Genomic DNA, 17,082 nt, shown 5'->3' on the forward strand with positions numbered 1-17,082 from the left:
AGGTCAGACCAGTTGTTTATCACCTATGGGTCAGTCAGGACAGGTCTTGCTACTTCAAAACAGTCCATTTCGAGGTGGATTGTGTCCTGCATACAATTGTGTTATCAAAAAGCTAATAAAATCTTAGGGGGTAAACCTAAGGCTCATTCCACCAGGGGCAAAGCTGCCACGACTGCTTTAAGTAATGTTCCCATTGCAGAAATCAGCTGGGCGGCCACTTGGAAGTCGGTCCATACCTTTGCTAAGCATTACTGTCTGGACACTGATGCCAGGGCAGACGCTGAGGTTGGGCAGGCTTCGCTGCGGAATCTTTTCGCACAGTAGTGGTGTTGTACTTCTTTTTTCCACCGCCGCTTTGGTGTGGGGATGGGCTTGCCATTCTATTCACTAGATTATGACTCTACACAGAGATCCCCTACTACAGAAGTAGTAGTTTCTGTCCTGTAACTCCAGTTCTGTAGTAGGGGTATCTCTGTTATAGTCATAAGCGCCCGCCCTCCTCCCCGGTGGAGAAAGATGTTCATGTTCGGAATGCTACAGGTCTAGTGTTATACGCCTTCAAAAAGAACGGAAAGTAAATGGGACCTGCTGAGCATTCTGAGATACCAGGAAAGTTCTGGAAAGTTTTCTTAAAGGCACGGTATCCCTTTTTGAGCCACATAATGGCAGCCTATGGGGCTTGTCTGTCCTCCCCTTCCTCTCTATCATTCCAGAGGCTTTGTTGGTAAAAGGGAACGTTTTTCTCTATGTAGAAAACTTGACAGGCTGTGCTGTTTGTGGTTTTGGTGGAATGTCTAGTTGAAGTACTGGACAGTGTAGCCTGTGGATATAGGCTGCATTATATGTCTTTAAATTCTCTCTTAAGTGTCTTGCAGTGACTGTATTTTTAGACCGCTTAAGAGATTATTTTTGATTGCTCCGGGGTCCACGCTCATGAGCGGGACTATTCACTAGATTATGACTATGACAGAGATACCCCTACTACAGAACTGGAGTTACAGGACAGAAACTACTCCTTACTGGAGATGGGCAGTTGCCCAGACTGTCTGGCCACCACTCCGGAGACCATATGTTCTGATCTGACCCTAATAACATTACTTCACTTGTGTCTCCATTCAATTTCAAGCAGTTGCTCTGCATCCAATGCTTGACTTGTGTCATGCAGAACCTGAATTTATCAGCCGTCTCTTTAGCATCCTTGGCAATGGACACCACTATTTGGGTGTCATCGGCATATGAAACCGGAAGGAAACCACAGTTCCTTATAATTGCCGCTAAAGGTGCTACATACAGGTTGAAAAGGGTAGGGCTTAAGGATGACCCCTGAGGAACACCACACGGTGAGCTGAATGGTTTCGATTTTGCCTTCCCCAGCTCCACTGTAAAAGTTCTGTTAGACAGATAAGATGCCAGTAGCGTACGTGCTGAAGTGTGAATTCTGGCTTCAGCCAGACAAGTCAGGAGTGTCTCATGGTTGACCGTATCGAAGGCCACCGAGAGGTCCAAAAGAACCAATGCGGCCTTTCCCCCGGCATCAAGAACACTCCTGAGTTCCTCCACTGCCATAAGCAGCGCTGTTTCTGTTCCATGTCCCTCTCGGAAACCAAACTGTGAGTGGTCTAATGCGTTTCCATCCGAGAGGAATTGGGCTAGCTGTTTATTCAATAGTTTCTCCAACACTTTTGCAGTGAAGGGTATCCTTGCAATAGGTTTATAGTTACCAGATTCTTTGGAGTCTAGATTAGATTTTTTTTAGTAGTGTCATCACCAAGGTGGTTTTCCATGCATCAGGGAAGATGCCTGACTTTAATATTTGTATGAACAGCTTTTCCAGTTGTTCGCTTAGCAATTAGGGGAATAGCTGCATCACCTTTGGTGGGCAAGGGTCCATCGGACCGCCTGATCTGGTTGTCTTAACCAACTGCATAATCTGTTCCGCTGAGGGTTGCAAGAATTGAAACCAGGCACCCTGTTGTATCAGAGGAGGTCCCTTGTTAGATTCAGAGTTTGGCTGTGCGGGTAGGTCCTTGTCAGTACTTTAAAAAAACTCAGAGACTGAGGTTACTTTATGGACGAAGAATTAGCCCAGATTATTGCAAAATTCGGAGCTCATTGCTAACGAATTGTTGCTACTGTTTGAAGATCAACCTGAAGGAGTGTCTCCATGAATACGCCACCCCTTGATTCCGTAGATGTGGTGTTGCCGGTCGAAATTCCTTTAGTTTTTGTAAAGTTATCATGGCAGAATCTTGGTATAGGGCAATGGGATGGTCTTGATATTTAAGTAGTTGCTTTCCTCTGGCTTTACGCAGTAGCAGTTCTTTCAGCTGGAAAGTCTGGCAGATAGGCTAAGGTATCCGGTAGAGGTGCTGGTGCTTTTCTTTGCGCCCCACCCTGTGCGCTCGGTCGATCTTAGTTTCAAAAGTTCTGAGGAACCTTCAGGATGTTTCGAAATAGTCCCTGTAGATATTGGGTGATGTCCGAGCCTTCTTCCTTGGGTGGAACTCCCTTCATTCGGATAATATTCTGGCATGACCGGTTTTCTGCCTTAAGCCGAATCACCTTCTGCTGTTCCACCTCCTCCTCCCGGGCTTGGTTATGTTCCTCAATGCTGGCCACTCTCTCACCCACGGCATCTACATCCCTCCAAACTATTTCAGCTCTAATGCTATTTCGCCTTTCAGAGTCTGCACGTCCTCCCGCAGTGTATTAAATATCTTCTCCAAGAAAGCACGAGTAACTGGCGCCTCAGCAGACTCTGAATCTTGTCCCGCTTGTGTGGTGGGGGATGTGCACTCTTCTCCGCCACTTGCTGGGGGGAGCTTGGTCAGCATGTCTTTGAGGTTTTGGTCCTTTTTGTCTCTGACCGCAGACATGTTGGCTGTTCCGCCTCAACGTCTCACCTCTCTGCCCCTCTTTTCTTCAGGCTGCCTTGTCCCTCTTAGAAGAACCCCACCGTGGGGCTAGAGTCCCGGTCACCCTTTATGCGCTCACAGCTCTCGAACGATCTGAGGCCCGGGTTCTCCTTGGATCTGTTCAATCTGTAGCTCACTGCCTCTTTCACCAGTCTTCCGGTTCTCTTTGGAGCTTCCCAGACGCAGATGAGGTGTGGGATCGACCCTTCTGTTGGATCTCGCTGGAGGCTACCAATCTCCCACGCCAACCTTTGTTCTTGTGCTTTTAAATGTGGCCTTATTCACCACCTTCTGGCCGCCGGGTCTTTCAAACTCTTTGGCCTCCACTCCCCTGGGCCAGCCCACGTTCTCCGATTCCTGGGCGCTGCACTGTCCGTAACTGCTCTCCAGCCCTCTTTGTTTGCCCCTTCACAAATCTTTGCTGGGCCCTTCTTGCGGATTTTCTCCACGCAGGCCTGCCTCCCTTTTGCACTTTTGGTACTCTCAGGGTCCCCTTACATCGCAGGCTTAGCTGTGGGAGGTCACCCTTTCCTTTTCAGGCCCAGGATACACCTTGCGTTGCACCTCTGCAGTTTACTCCTCGTGCTTCACAGTCCCTCGGGTCTTGGACCTCCTCTTAATTGGGGCAATTGCTCTGTACATGCCTGCATCCTTTTTCTACCCCGGGTCCTTCCGACGCTGCTACCTTGCGCCGGCCGCTTGTTTGTAGGGCTACATTAGACCCCTTGCTTACTATTTAATGTGGCGTGGGCTGGAGTCCTCCATTCCTTCGGCTCCCATGTGTCGGGCTCCGCCCCGCCCGTGCCTTCTCTCTAGATCTCGACGGTGGCACTTGGGGCTCCCTGCCGGTAAGATTCAATTTCTGCTGTCTGCACAGCCCTGGGGCTGCTTTGCAATGCCTGTGTGGTCCGCCTCTCGTTGCTTTTCCTCCCAGACTCCGTCTTCCGACTTCAATGTAGGAGCCAGGCCACCATCTTGATCTGCCGCTTGCGGAAAATGTAAAGGCTGTTGGTGTGCCTTCTCCGTGCCCTCTTCGCTCCAGAAAGCAGCATACTGCACTCCAGCTACTGTCCATGTTCTTTGTGGGGACCGTCAGCAGTTTTAAGCAGCGATTAGTGGCTCGGCGGGCGGTTGGGAGCTGAATTACACATGTCACCGATCTCAAAAACTTCCGCCCCATCTCGCTCCTCCCTTTTCCTGCTAAAGTCATCGAGAAGATCGTCAACAGACAGCTGACCGCCTTCCTCGAGACGAACGGATCCCTCGACCCCTCGCAGTCCGGCTTCAGAGCCAACCACAGCACCGAGACCGCCCTCATCGCAGCCACCGACGACATCCGGACCCTGCTCGACAAGGGGGAAACAGTGGCCCTCATCCTCCTGGACCTCTCCGCTGCGTTCGACACGGTCTGCCACCGCACCCTAGTCCAGCGCCTCAGCAACATCGGTATCCAAGAGAAGGCACTGGAGTGGATCATCTCGTTCCTCGCCGGAAGAACACAGAGTCCGCCTCCCCCCGTTTCGCTCCGAGGCCACCGAAGTCATCTGCGGCGTCCCGCAAGGATCTTCACTCAGCCCCACCCTCTTCAACATCTACATGAAACCTCTCGCAGCCATCGCACGCCAGCACAACCTCAACATCATCTCTTACGCCGACGACACCCAGCTGATCCTCTCCCTCACCAGAGACCCCGACACCGCCAGAACCTGCCTACACGAAGGGATGAAAGACATCGCCGAGTGGATGAAGGACAGCCGCCTGAAACTGAACTTGGACAAGACGGAAGTCCTCATCCTGGGATCTTCGCCCTCCGCCTGGGATGACTCCTGGTGGCCCCCAGCCCTGGGCACCGCACCCAAGCCAACCGACCACGCACGCAACCTGGGCTTCATCCTGGACCCCTCCCTCTCGATGACCAGACAAGTCAACGCCGTCTCCTCATCGTGCTTCAGCACCCTGCGTATGCTTCGCAAGATCTTCCGCTGGATCCCGACCGAGACCAGGAAGACTGTCACCCAGGCACTCGTCACCAGCCGACTGGACTACGGAAACGCCCTCTACGCCGGAACCACAGCCAAGCTACAGAAAAGACTCCAGCGCATCCAGAACGCCTCCGCCCGACTCATCCTGGATGTCCCCCGACGCAGCCACATCACCAGCCACCTGAGGAACCTGCACTGGCTCCCCGTCGACAAGAGGATCACGTTCCGGCTCCTCACCCACGCACACAAGTCTCTCCACGACCTGGGCCCCAAGTACCTCAATGACCGCCTGACCTTCTACACGCCCACCCGCCAGCTACGGTCCACCAGCCTCGCCCTCGCAGCCGTACCACGCATCCGAAGAGCCACCGCCGGAGGAAGATCCTTCTCTTATCTGGCTGCCAAGACTTGGAACTACCTCCCCATCCACCTTCGGCTGACCCAGGACCATCTCGCCTTCAGGAAACAACTCAAGACCTGGCTGTTCGAGCAGTAGCATACCCCTCCCCCCAAGCGCCTTGAGACCCTCCCGGGTGAGTAGTGCGCTATACAAATGGCATGATTGATTGATTGGTCTTACCCGATCGCTATCTTGGCCACGCCTTATGTTACTTCCTTTAGGCACTTGACCCTACACAGATTGTGAAGATGAGAAACTGAGGCTTACTCGAAGGGAAATGTAGCATTGAATGCAACTGACAGTTCAGTGGGCTGACTCTCAAATGTCTGAGTTTCCATTTGATACTGGTCGCCAGCACGCCTTGATATCAAATGCATCCTAAATGTTACCTCAGGTCAATGTATATTCTTATGTTAATACTATTCTGCTATATAATGTACCTACTTCATATCACTATGAATCGGTATGCTATACAAGATGTAACTCTATACTACCTCATGTAAATGTGAAGCACTCTGATACCCAAGGGTCACGTTCGCACTATACAAAACTCTTTAAATAAAATAAATAAATAAAGTAAATGGGCTAGTGGGCCCAACGTCGGTGTCCAGGCCAGATGACTTCCCGGGATCTTGGTAATATTTCTTTAGTCAGACCCAGTTTGAGTCCAGTTAAGGACCTATTGGGACTCAAGAGTTGTGAACAGGAGACACCATTCTCTGACGTTTCTCTGTATGTGAAACATTAGGGGCCCGAATCTTTAACTGTCAATCTTGGTCAAGATTTTCTTGTGGTAAGGGTATGCCTAGTGCAGGGGAAACGCAATCAATGCAGATTCTTCGTTGTATCCTACTTTAAACCGGACCTTGGGGGTCCACCAACCACAACTCAAAGCTTTCATTATATGTAGAGCTTAAAGGGCTATAGTGGTGTCTGTTAAATAGCACTCCTAATATTCCATTTGGTATGTATAGTGCGGCTAGTCACGGTCCTCATGAACATTTTCAGTAGCAGAGCGATGCCTGATTGGATGGTGCCCTCCAGTACACAACCTACTAACCAGTAGGTCAGACACTTTGTATGTCGTATATAAACAAGCATTTACAATGCAATGGTTTCGGCATTATTAAAGGTAGAGCTATTGGCATTGCTCATGAAATTTGTATTCATTTAAAAAAAAAAAAACATAAATAAATGGTATTGTCATTTACAATGGCAATAGGTGAGCATTAGAGAGTAGTAGAGAGTATTCGCGGACAAAGAGCCACACACACAGACAGCCACACACACAGACAGCCACACACACAGACAGCCACACACACAGACAGCCACACACACAGACAGCCACACACACAGACAGCCACACACACAGACAGCCACACACACAGACAGCCACACACACAGACAGCCACACACACAGACAGCCACACACACAGACAGCCACACACACAGACAGCCACACACACAGACAGCCACACACACAGACAGCCACACACACAGACAGCCACGCACACAGACAGCCACGCACACAGACAGCCACGCACACAGACAGCCACGCACACAGACAGCCACGCACACAGACAGCCACGCACACAGACAGCCACGCACACAGACAGCCACGCACACAGACAGCCACGCACACAGACAGCCACGCACACAGACAGCCACGCACACAGACAGCCACGCACACAGACAGCCACGCACACAGACAGCCACGCACACAGACAGCCACGCACACAGACAGCCACGCACACAGACAGCCACGCACACAGACAGCCACGCACACAGACAGCCACGCACACAGACAGCCACGCACACAGACAGCCACGCACACAGACAGCCACGCACACAGACAGCCACGCACACAGACAGCCACGCACACAGACAGCCACGCACACAGACAGCCACGCACACAGACAGCCACGCACACAGACAGCCACGCACACAGACAGCCACGCACACAGACAGCCACGCACACAGACAGCCACGCACACAGACAGCCACGCACACAGACAGCCACGCACACAGACAGCCACGCACACAGACAGCCACGCACACAGACAGCCACGCACACAGACAGCCACGCACACAGACAGCCACGCACACAGACAGCCACGCACACAGACAGCCACGCACACAGACAGCCACGCACACAGACAGCCACGCACACAGACAGCCACGCACACAGACAGCCACGCACACAGACAGCCACGCACACAGACAGCCACGCACACAGACAGCCACGCACACAGACAGCCACGCACACAGACAGCCACGCACACAGACAGCCACGCACACAGACAGCCACGCACACAGACAGCCACGCACACAGACAGCCACGCACACAGACAGCCACGCACACAGACAGCCACGCACACAGACAGCCACGCACACAGACAGCCACGCACACAGACAGCCACGCACACAGACAGCCACGCACACAGACAGCCACGCACACAGACAGCCACGCACACAGACAGCCACGCACACAGACAGCCACGCACACAGACAGCCACGCACACAGACAGCCACGCACACAGACAGCCACGCACACAGACAGCCACGCACACAGACAGCCACGCACACAGACAGCCACGCACACAGACAGCCACGCACACAGACAGCCACGCACACAGACAGCCACGCACACAGACAGCCACGCACACAGACAGCCACGCACACAGACAGCCACGCACACAGACAGCCACGCACACAGACAGCCACGCACACAGACAGCCACGCACACAGACAGCCACGCACACAGACAGCCACGCACACAGACAGCCACGCACACAGACAGCCACGCACACAGACAGCCACGCACACAGACAGCCACGCACACAGACAGCCACGCACACAGACAGCCACGCACACAGACAGCCACGCACACAGACAGCCACGCACACAGACAGCCACGCACACAGACAGCCACGCACACAGACAGCCACGCACACAGACAGCCACGCACACAGACAGCCACGCACACAGACAGCCACGCACACAGACAGCCACGCACACAGACAGCCACGCACACAGACAGCCACGCACACAGACAGCCACGCACACAGACAGCCACGCACACAGACAGCCACGCACACAGACAGCCACGCACACAGACAGATACACGTACACACACACACACACACACACAGACAGATACACGTACACACACACAGACAGATACACGTACACACACACAGACAGATACACGTACACACACACAGACAGATACACGTACACACACACACACACAGACAGATACACGTACACACACACACACACAGACAGATACACGTACACACACACACACACACACAGATACACGTACACACACACACACACAGACAGATACACGTACACACACACACACACACACAGATACACGTACACACACACACACAGACCGATACACGTACACACACACACACACACAGACCGGTACACGTACACACACACACAGACCGATACACGTACACACACACACACACACACAGATACACGTACACACACACACACACACCGACAGAGCTATGTATATACACACACACACACACACACGCACAGACAGAGCCACGCACACACACTAAAGTTGAGGTGGTGCTTTGATGTTGAGGTGGTGTTGAGTGATGCTATTGTAGTCCATAGTGAGGCTGTGGTGGTATTTAGGCATGGTGAGGTGGTGGTGTTGTGGTTGGCGCTGAGTTCTGTTTAACTGGTGTTTTGAGGAGATGCTTGCTTGATTCTGGAGGTGATGTTGCGCTGTAGGGTATAGAGATTGTATAAATTACACAATGCATTTACAAGCCTCATTAATGCACTCCGCACACTAATTACGATCACCGGCTCCAAAAGCCCCCACCCCCCTTCCAGCCTCCGGGACAGGCAGCAGCCTGTTCTCCTAACAAATCCGATGAAAGATTCAACAGAATGATAATTCCTCCACATTCCCCCTCAAGCAAAGTTATGAATTTCTACCAGCTGACCTAACCCCTTATGTGCGGGGGCACATCAGAGGAACCTTTAGATGCAAGGACAGAAGGCCCTATCAGCAACTCTTCCTTGGGGGAGTTGATGGGGGTGTCGGGGGCAAAATAGGGCAGGGGGGATAGGATGAGGAATGAGGAAAGAAGGAAGGAAACAGACAGAACAGGAGGGTACCAACAAGCCCACCCAGCACCGGAGCCGCCACCTTCCCCCTCTTGCATTTTCAACCTGTGTTGTTTCAACATTTATTTACAGGGCTCGTGAGACTCGTTAATAACATTGTTGTGGGTCCAAAGGGTTGTCTTATTATGGCAAACACGGTCTCTATTGTCACAATTTGTGATCACCATGAGACTCCGAGGAGCACATAAAACTGTGAGCAGTGAAAGTGAGCCTGTAAGCAGGTTGCATGAGCTTCACCATCGAGCACAGGTACAGCACGATAACAACAGACACAACCCGGTTGTGAATGAAAGGATGGGGTTTATAACACTTGCTTGAAATTATTTAACTCTATGCTGGATTTGCACAGCTGAACTGAAAAACGTTAATGTAGAAGGAAATGGTGGCGCTAGGATGTCTGGAGGTGAGATACAAACGTATAATTAGGAATCTACAACAATGTGATGGCATTTGGCAGTGAGCAACAATTATCCAATAATACGGCTCTTACTCGTCTCATTCGTCAGGGCCTGAAAACCGCTTTGGTAGTCTTGGGAGGGGGGCTTTACATCAAACAAACGCGCCGCCGCAGCATTTTAATAGTTCTGGTATACAATTTCAACACAACCGGCCTTTGCCTTACACAAATGTACTTTAAAGTGAGTGCCTTTCACATCATACAAGCGATGCAAACTCCTCGCTCGCACAACCTCCACGCCTTTCTGAAGCTCTGCACATCGCTGCATTCATTCTATAATGCCACAACACTTTAAAGGTCAGCCGTACAGTTCACAGCATTTGTACAAAAAGCTTTATAAATGCCGTAATAACACACTCCCCTCACCTTCATTGGGTCGGAGTACCTGGGCAGCGCCTCATTTTACGATCTCGAAAGGATGAAAGATCGAATCTGCCTCTCTGGCTTCATCCTGAGATTTGCTGGTTGCACTCGGATCTCCTCAGCAGGCCTGGCACTTCATTCAACCACCGTGCCATTGATGTGACTGGCTTCTGTTTACTGTGTATGGTGCTGGGCTGCATGCACGAGAGCTGGAAACCTGCTCTACGCCGTGTCGGAGTGGCACATTCTAGTGCGTGTTAATGAGCAGAGGCACACTGGCCTGCAGGGAGGCGGGAACTCTTTTGATGGTTGGGCCCATCGTCACTGGCTTCGTGTTTGCCCCATCCATAATGGTCTAACAGTGACGTGAGACCCCTGCAAGGATGCAGCGTGTTACAGACATGAAGTAATTCGGGGTTCCTTTAAGACAGGCTAGCCCTGGGAGGGAGACAGGCTTTCAGGTTCACACTCATTATGAGCAGAATGCAATGGATCTGAAGAAACCGCATTTTCCGTGGGGAATCTAGACCTGGTCTTGCAGCTCTGGATAGTGGTGCCATGCCTCATTGAGGCGTGTGTGATGAGCTATAAAGATTGTATCCCTTTCCATTTAGTAAACCCGTTGTGAGAATGTATTTAAAACAAGGGCAGAGAGAGACACACAGGGAAGTGGAGCGAGATAGGGAGTGGGAGGGTAACAAGGCCAGAGGGGGAGACACACATGGAGGTCATAAGGGGAGAGAGCGACAGGGGAGAGAGAGAGACAGGGCAGAGAGAGATACACAGGTGTTCAGAAGTGGGAGAAGAAAGCGAGGGAGGAGACGGAAACGAGCATAAAGTGACATGCATGGGGGCCAGGCGTGGAGCAAGATAGCGAGGGGGAGACATAACCTAGGGGAGGGAGATGTACACACACACAGGGTCAGAAGTGGAGCAGAATAGAGGGTCTGATGGAAAACAGGGCAGCAGGAGGGAGATGTGCAAACGGGATCAGTAGTGGAACCAGACAGAGGGGTGAAGGAAGCAAGGGCGGAGGGGAGAGCGCTACACATACAGGGGGCTCAGAAGGGAAGCGAGAGGCGGGGGAAACCACAGCAGAGAGAGCGAGAAGCCGACAGGAAGGGCAGATGTGGCTTGCGAGATCGGCGAGGGCACAGAAGGAGAGGCCGCGGCGAGTGACCTTCGCCGCAGTGGCATCGATGCTACCCCTCTGGCAGGTGTGCCCTCATTACCAACCATCCCTCCAGCTGCCAAGAGCGTTGACGAATGCGATGTTAGCATGTCAGATTTACAACCTAACAGATGGGCAGTGAAGTTTAAAAGACAGTTTCTATCTGATCTGGTGAGTCACCTTAAACACCGACCGCCTGCGTAAACCGGACTGGTGTTGGTGTAAAGATTTTTATCCAAGGCGGCCTGGGTTGACTGGACTCTAACTCCGCTTCGCAGCAGCTTCTGATTCACCATCCGCCCTCGAGAACAACCCGGTCTGTAGTACCGTCACTCTCGCGTCTCCTGAGTTCCACTTAGAACGGCCGCCCAAAGTCTTTGAATAGCTTGATGGTGTATAAACTATTAACGTAATCCCGTAGACAATAGCGCTGCAGCTGTCGCCGCCTTTCGGTTCATCCGCACCGTCACTGGCGGCGAGAGGCGCCGTGGCCGGGATGCTTCGGGCTGGTGTGGCGAGGCGCGGGAACACGCTTCAGAAAGGCTTCACACACCGGAACCGTCGGGCAGCATCTCAGACCGGACCCCGGCCTTCAACCACCCTCTGGCAAACTACAACTCACCGGCTGTTTGGGGAGGCGGCGGCTCCTCTCTGCCGCGGGCAGGGCTGCTGGGCTTCTCCGGTCGGCGGCGGCTGGGGACGGGCTTCTTCTCCTTGCCGAGCAGGAGCACGGGGAGACCTCCCGTCCGCTTCCTGCCTCACCCACTGTACTTCCGGGTCGCGGCTGCGGTAACCAATTGCAGCACGTCCCTGGAGTTTGGAGGCTGGCACAGCGCCTCTCAGAGGATCCCCGGGCCGGCAGCGGCGATTTTTTGGTGTCCTGGGCTGCGGCGGTAATGCGGGGCTGATGAGGGGTAGGCTCCCTCTTTAATTTAAATATACAGCGGGGTGAGCACCCGATGGGGGGATCCCCACGCCGGGACTTCTTGCGGCGGCGGTGGTCGGGCAGAAATGGCTGCCTCAAAGCTCCGCAAATTTCGGATTCGGGGGCGTGTTTTTTTGGGTTCTGAGTGACGGGTGACGTCACAGGGCTAAAGAACGAAAAAAACACGCCCCCGAATACGAAAGAGATGGGGCTTTATTGGAGTGACTCCATTCTCCTCCAATGGCTGGCCTCCGTTTAGGAAGCCAGCCAATGGTGGAGGAGAATGGAGGAGAGAGGCGGGTTCAAAGCCCCTAACTCAAAGACATTAATTCTTCGGGACTCCGCCCCTCACTGCTTCGCAGTGAGAAGCGACAGTCCCTCGACCTAAAAATTAAGCTGTGTTCTCCAGCAAAACAACCCCCAGAAATGTCATTGCTTGCAAATCAATGTTTCATTACTTGTGTAATTGTGATTGTTTTATAACCTACTATGTCAACTAAATTGCATTGAAAAATCTAGTTTGGTATAGTCTGGTTCCCCATTTTTCATTTTGCCCATCCCTGTCCCTCTAGGAGTCACTAGGTTGGGCCCTAGGGAGCACTATCCTAGTTGGCATGGTGCATCTTTTGTATGCAAACTGTTTGAGAATTGGGACAAATGGAACCTGGCCCCATGCTGGGTCCTACAGTGAAGTGGTCGATACACCTATCCTAAGAGTACAGGTCCTGTCTGTAACAGTGCAGGCTCACCAGTTATGAAGCAAGAAAGTCTCTCCAGCTCTACAACACAGTAGTCAAAAGTTAGATCATCTTCTTGTCATGGCGCCCAGCACAATCTCTCAATCTAAACTTCCTGCAGCAGGGTTTTCATGAATAAAGGCCTGGTCCCAGTCTTGAGAGGGTACAACCATCAGCAGTGGTTCTACTTCTGCCAGTGTCCTGAATTAGCAGTGATGTGAAGGGTCTCTTCAAAGTCCAGATGATGGGGGGGGGGGGCAACTATACAGCCAACATTTTAGGCACAGGTGGAAGCCAAACCCATCATTCTACCTTGTTTAAATTTGAAAGAATTCTCCCACTCCTGAGAGAAGGGAGTCTTACCTCATTGTCCCCTGTTTTCATGCCCTCCTGGTCCCGGTAGTCTAAGGCCAGGCGGGTGGTTTGTCTATATTATGACTTCAAATTGAGCCAATCAGAATAATGACAGCATCACCACTGACGCAGAGGAAGCCTACTCTAAATGATGGAAGAAGCACCCATCGGGTAAATCGTGTTTTTGGAGCAAATCACGAGTGCAGAAAACCTCTAGCTGTCTTGTCCTCTCTGGTTGAAACACAGCCTGTAGAGGAACAATAATTTTGTGTGGCTTTATACTTTTGCTCTCCAAATGGGCACCAATCGAAATTAAAACACACACAACAAACATCACATAATAAATCAATATTCCACACTCAATGCTTTGCTTTGGCTCCTAGATAAGAACGATGCGATTGACTTTCACCTGCTGGGAGTTTCCTCTCTAGGGGTGCAATTAAATAGGCCTGAGCACCTGAACTGTGATAGTGCCACCACCTTAGCAAATCATCTCATAACACACAGCCACAGTGTTATAATGTGAAGCATCTCCCATGGACTTGGAGATTGAGTTCAGTGGAATTAAAGCATCGAAGCAATGCAGAGATATCACTGTCATGGCGGGTGGACCATTATAGTGAGGTAATCACTTATGAGATGTCCTTATTTCCTTCTAAACAGGCATGCTTCATCACTAAATCATTTGTACAGACCAGATTCCTAATGAGTATGTGCACACTGGTAAATACTGACACAATGATTCCTCTGGATTAAGAGGCACAGACTATAGCTCTTGGTGGAGTACCACTGCTTTGCTACATGGATATGTGACCACATTGAATTTGTATGTTAAAAGGAGGGTCCTATAGTTGAAGACCAGCAACAACTATATATTGACTAGGTTCTTTTGTCTGATTTCTAAGTGCTTTGTGTTCTAGCTGGGCATACACCAGTTCTGTATTCCTCCCTAGTGTCTGTTTACATCAATTGGAAAGGCATGGAGGAATTCTCTTGTGTGGGTTACCACACACTGTATATACTGATGTTTTCTTTGCTCTGCATGTAGGCATGCTTTGCTCTTGATTGATTTATTGTAAATGCCCTTTTCATTGCAGCTGGCAGCCCGAGAGACAGATCCCATTCAGTGATGTGCGGTTGCCTCCTCCAGCAGATTACAATAAAGATGTCACAGAGGGCGATGAGGTTGAGGTAAGGGACAAATCCAACTTGAACATGTTAACTGCTGAGAATGCTAGGTCATCCTTAAAACCGCTCAAATGTACTAAAATTAAGGCCTTTTAATTCTCTGGGTAAACCCCCTTAGGATCACATCAGACTTCTAGCCAGCCTAAGATACCAAGAATATTCTGCTTGCGCCTTCAGTTGAACTCTTCCCTCAAGTTACTGAGGACCTGTGAGATTTTCATAAAAAAGAAATGCGCCTGTTTGAAGCATTGCTGCTTTGTTGTCTAGAGGGACTAGCCTGTTCTAGTCTTCTAATAAGTTGATGCTGGTGATCTTTTTACTCCCTTACTTACATAAATGAAATGGTTATATTATTGTCTTTGAAATTAGCGCTGCTCTAAGAGCATGCCAAAGTCCACTCAACAGCAGCAATGGGTGTAAAGGGCTCTGGAAGTGAATGAGGGATGATAGACACCTGGCAGGCAAGGCAATGGTGCATGCTGGGCTGGGATAAACACATGGTGAACATTAAATCTTATGTGGCATTGGTTTGAGGAATTCACTGGACACTTTCAGGATTTATTTAGCTACTCACAGCAGTAATTCGGCACACATTGAAGATAATTAAGTAATGCACAACGTAGTATGCAGGGAAAAGTTTTTTTTAAAAACATTATCATTTTCCACAAGAAGGAGAGCATTGACAGCGAGAACTGCAAAACTATACATCAGATTGCAAGTGGTGTTACATCAGTTCGATACAGAGGTGATTGCAACATTGTAAAAGATATAATCATTGAGCCTGGTCATAACTAGTGGGATAAGAATAGGGACAGTGTGGGGTGAGTGGCGGTCCTGGCTCTGGGCGTTCGGTTCCAGAGAGAGTAGATCAACACGAAGAGGCTACCAAATATCTTTTAGTCTATCTGGGTGGGGAGGGTTGTAAAGTGCTGTATACCTCAATCGTCATATGGCAGTATGTCATGCTGTCTAGCCAGGCCTTAACAGTGGGGCGGATACTCCTGCCCCAGTGCAGTGCTGTCTCTCTCTCTTCGCCAATAGTAAAGCTATAGTGGTGGATATGCAGGCACTCTTTGGGACGTCAGCCACAAAGGGTACGGCTCGAGAGTCAATCGAGATAATGTGGGAAAGGGTGCTAAACCCATCAGTCCAAATTGTGGTGATATGAGGACTGGTCTACATTAGGGGGGAAAGTTTGCCTCTGGAAATCTACATTTAGGGCCTAAAGCGGACCTAGAAGGGTCGAGCTTGGCCAGGCCAGCAGGGGTGGTGTAGGATCTGTGCAGAAACTGAAAGTGGAGACATGATTGGGTGATACCAGTTTAGTCTGTGCACAGCAGTAGGACCAGTATTGTCGAAGATAGGATTGCCTAGATCTAGATCCCATCTCATCCTAACCTTGCTGTCACCTGTACATTTGAGGGCCATGCAGGCACAATAAAGTTTAGCAACAATGTGACTCCCCTCCGTGTCTGTTATTAACATTGTCACAGGGGTGAAATAGCGGGGAGCCAGGGGATAAGAAGGGAAACAGGAGTACAGTGTCCCCTGCAGTCGACAAAGTATACATTTGTCTATATAGGTGGCGTTCGTGAACCTAGTATCATCTTCATGGGAAAGCCCATGCCCATCTGGAAACAAGTTGCCCATCGTGTGAAGTTCATCTCATGTCAATATATGTTGGACAATTTCTTTTGAGTATCAAAGGTAGCCACAGATTTTGTGAGAGTAAGCCCAGGGGACAACAAAAAGTTGTTGCCCAGAATCCTACTGAGTTTCCTCCAGACCAAACATGTGGTAGACAATATCTGAATATCAAAGCAGGTCTAACTTGAGGCCCTGCAGTAATAGAGCTGCCATGGCAGTCGCACCCATCAAATCACGCTCTGGTTTAGCGTAAGGCAAGCAAGCATCTGGGTGGTACTAATAGTATGCAAACTGGGCCTGAGCCACCAGGAAATGTCTGGAAATCAGGGACTGCAAACCCTCTCGATCGTAGAGCAAGATAAGTGTCCCAGTTGATCCAGGGCCAGCGACCAGCCTAATCACTTTCAAATGTAGACTATGCAATGTGAGGGAAATAAAGAGTTAGTCAATCGTATGGGAATATTTACAAATACAAGAAGCGACGGAATTCAACCATTTTAATAATGGAAATCCGACCGTAGTTGAGCTGGACCTCTTGTTCTTTGTTCCGATGTAGAATTATACCTGAATACTTGGCTTCGCACCATGTAAGAGGGTATTCAAAGGGTGAGGGTTTTGTGGCTTCTGTGAGGGGGAATAGTTCTGATTTCACCCAGTTAATACGTATAGTGGCCACAGAATCTAATAATTTCTCACACTAAGGGAGCCAGGTTGTCTGAGGGGTGCAGAATAAATAGCAGAATGTCAATCAATCATGTACTTGTTGAGCGTGACCA

The 17,082-nt window shown here is 50.4% G+C and overlaps 1 protein-coding gene across 2 annotated transcripts in view; it reads left to right on the forward strand.

The window, feature by feature from the left end:
• FXR2 (FMR1 autosomal homolog 2) overlaps nt 1-17,082 on the forward strand; it is a 352,487-nt gene that overhangs the window by 143,580 nt on the left and 191,825 nt on the right. For both annotated transcript variants that reach the window (XM_078670012.1, XM_078670013.1), the window contains exon 3: nt 14,569-14,662. In XM_078670012.1, coding sequence (XP_078526138.1) covers nt 14,569-14,662 — 94 coding nt within the window. The remainder of the gene's footprint in view (nt 1-14,568; nt 14,663-17,082) is intronic.

Source organism: Lissotriton helveticus, chromosome 12 (assembly GCF_964261635.1).
Source record: "Lissotriton helveticus chromosome 12, aLisHel1.1, whole genome shotgun sequence".
NCBI classification, from domain to species: domain Eukaryota; kingdom Metazoa; phylum Chordata; class Amphibia; order Caudata; family Salamandridae; genus Lissotriton; species Lissotriton helveticus.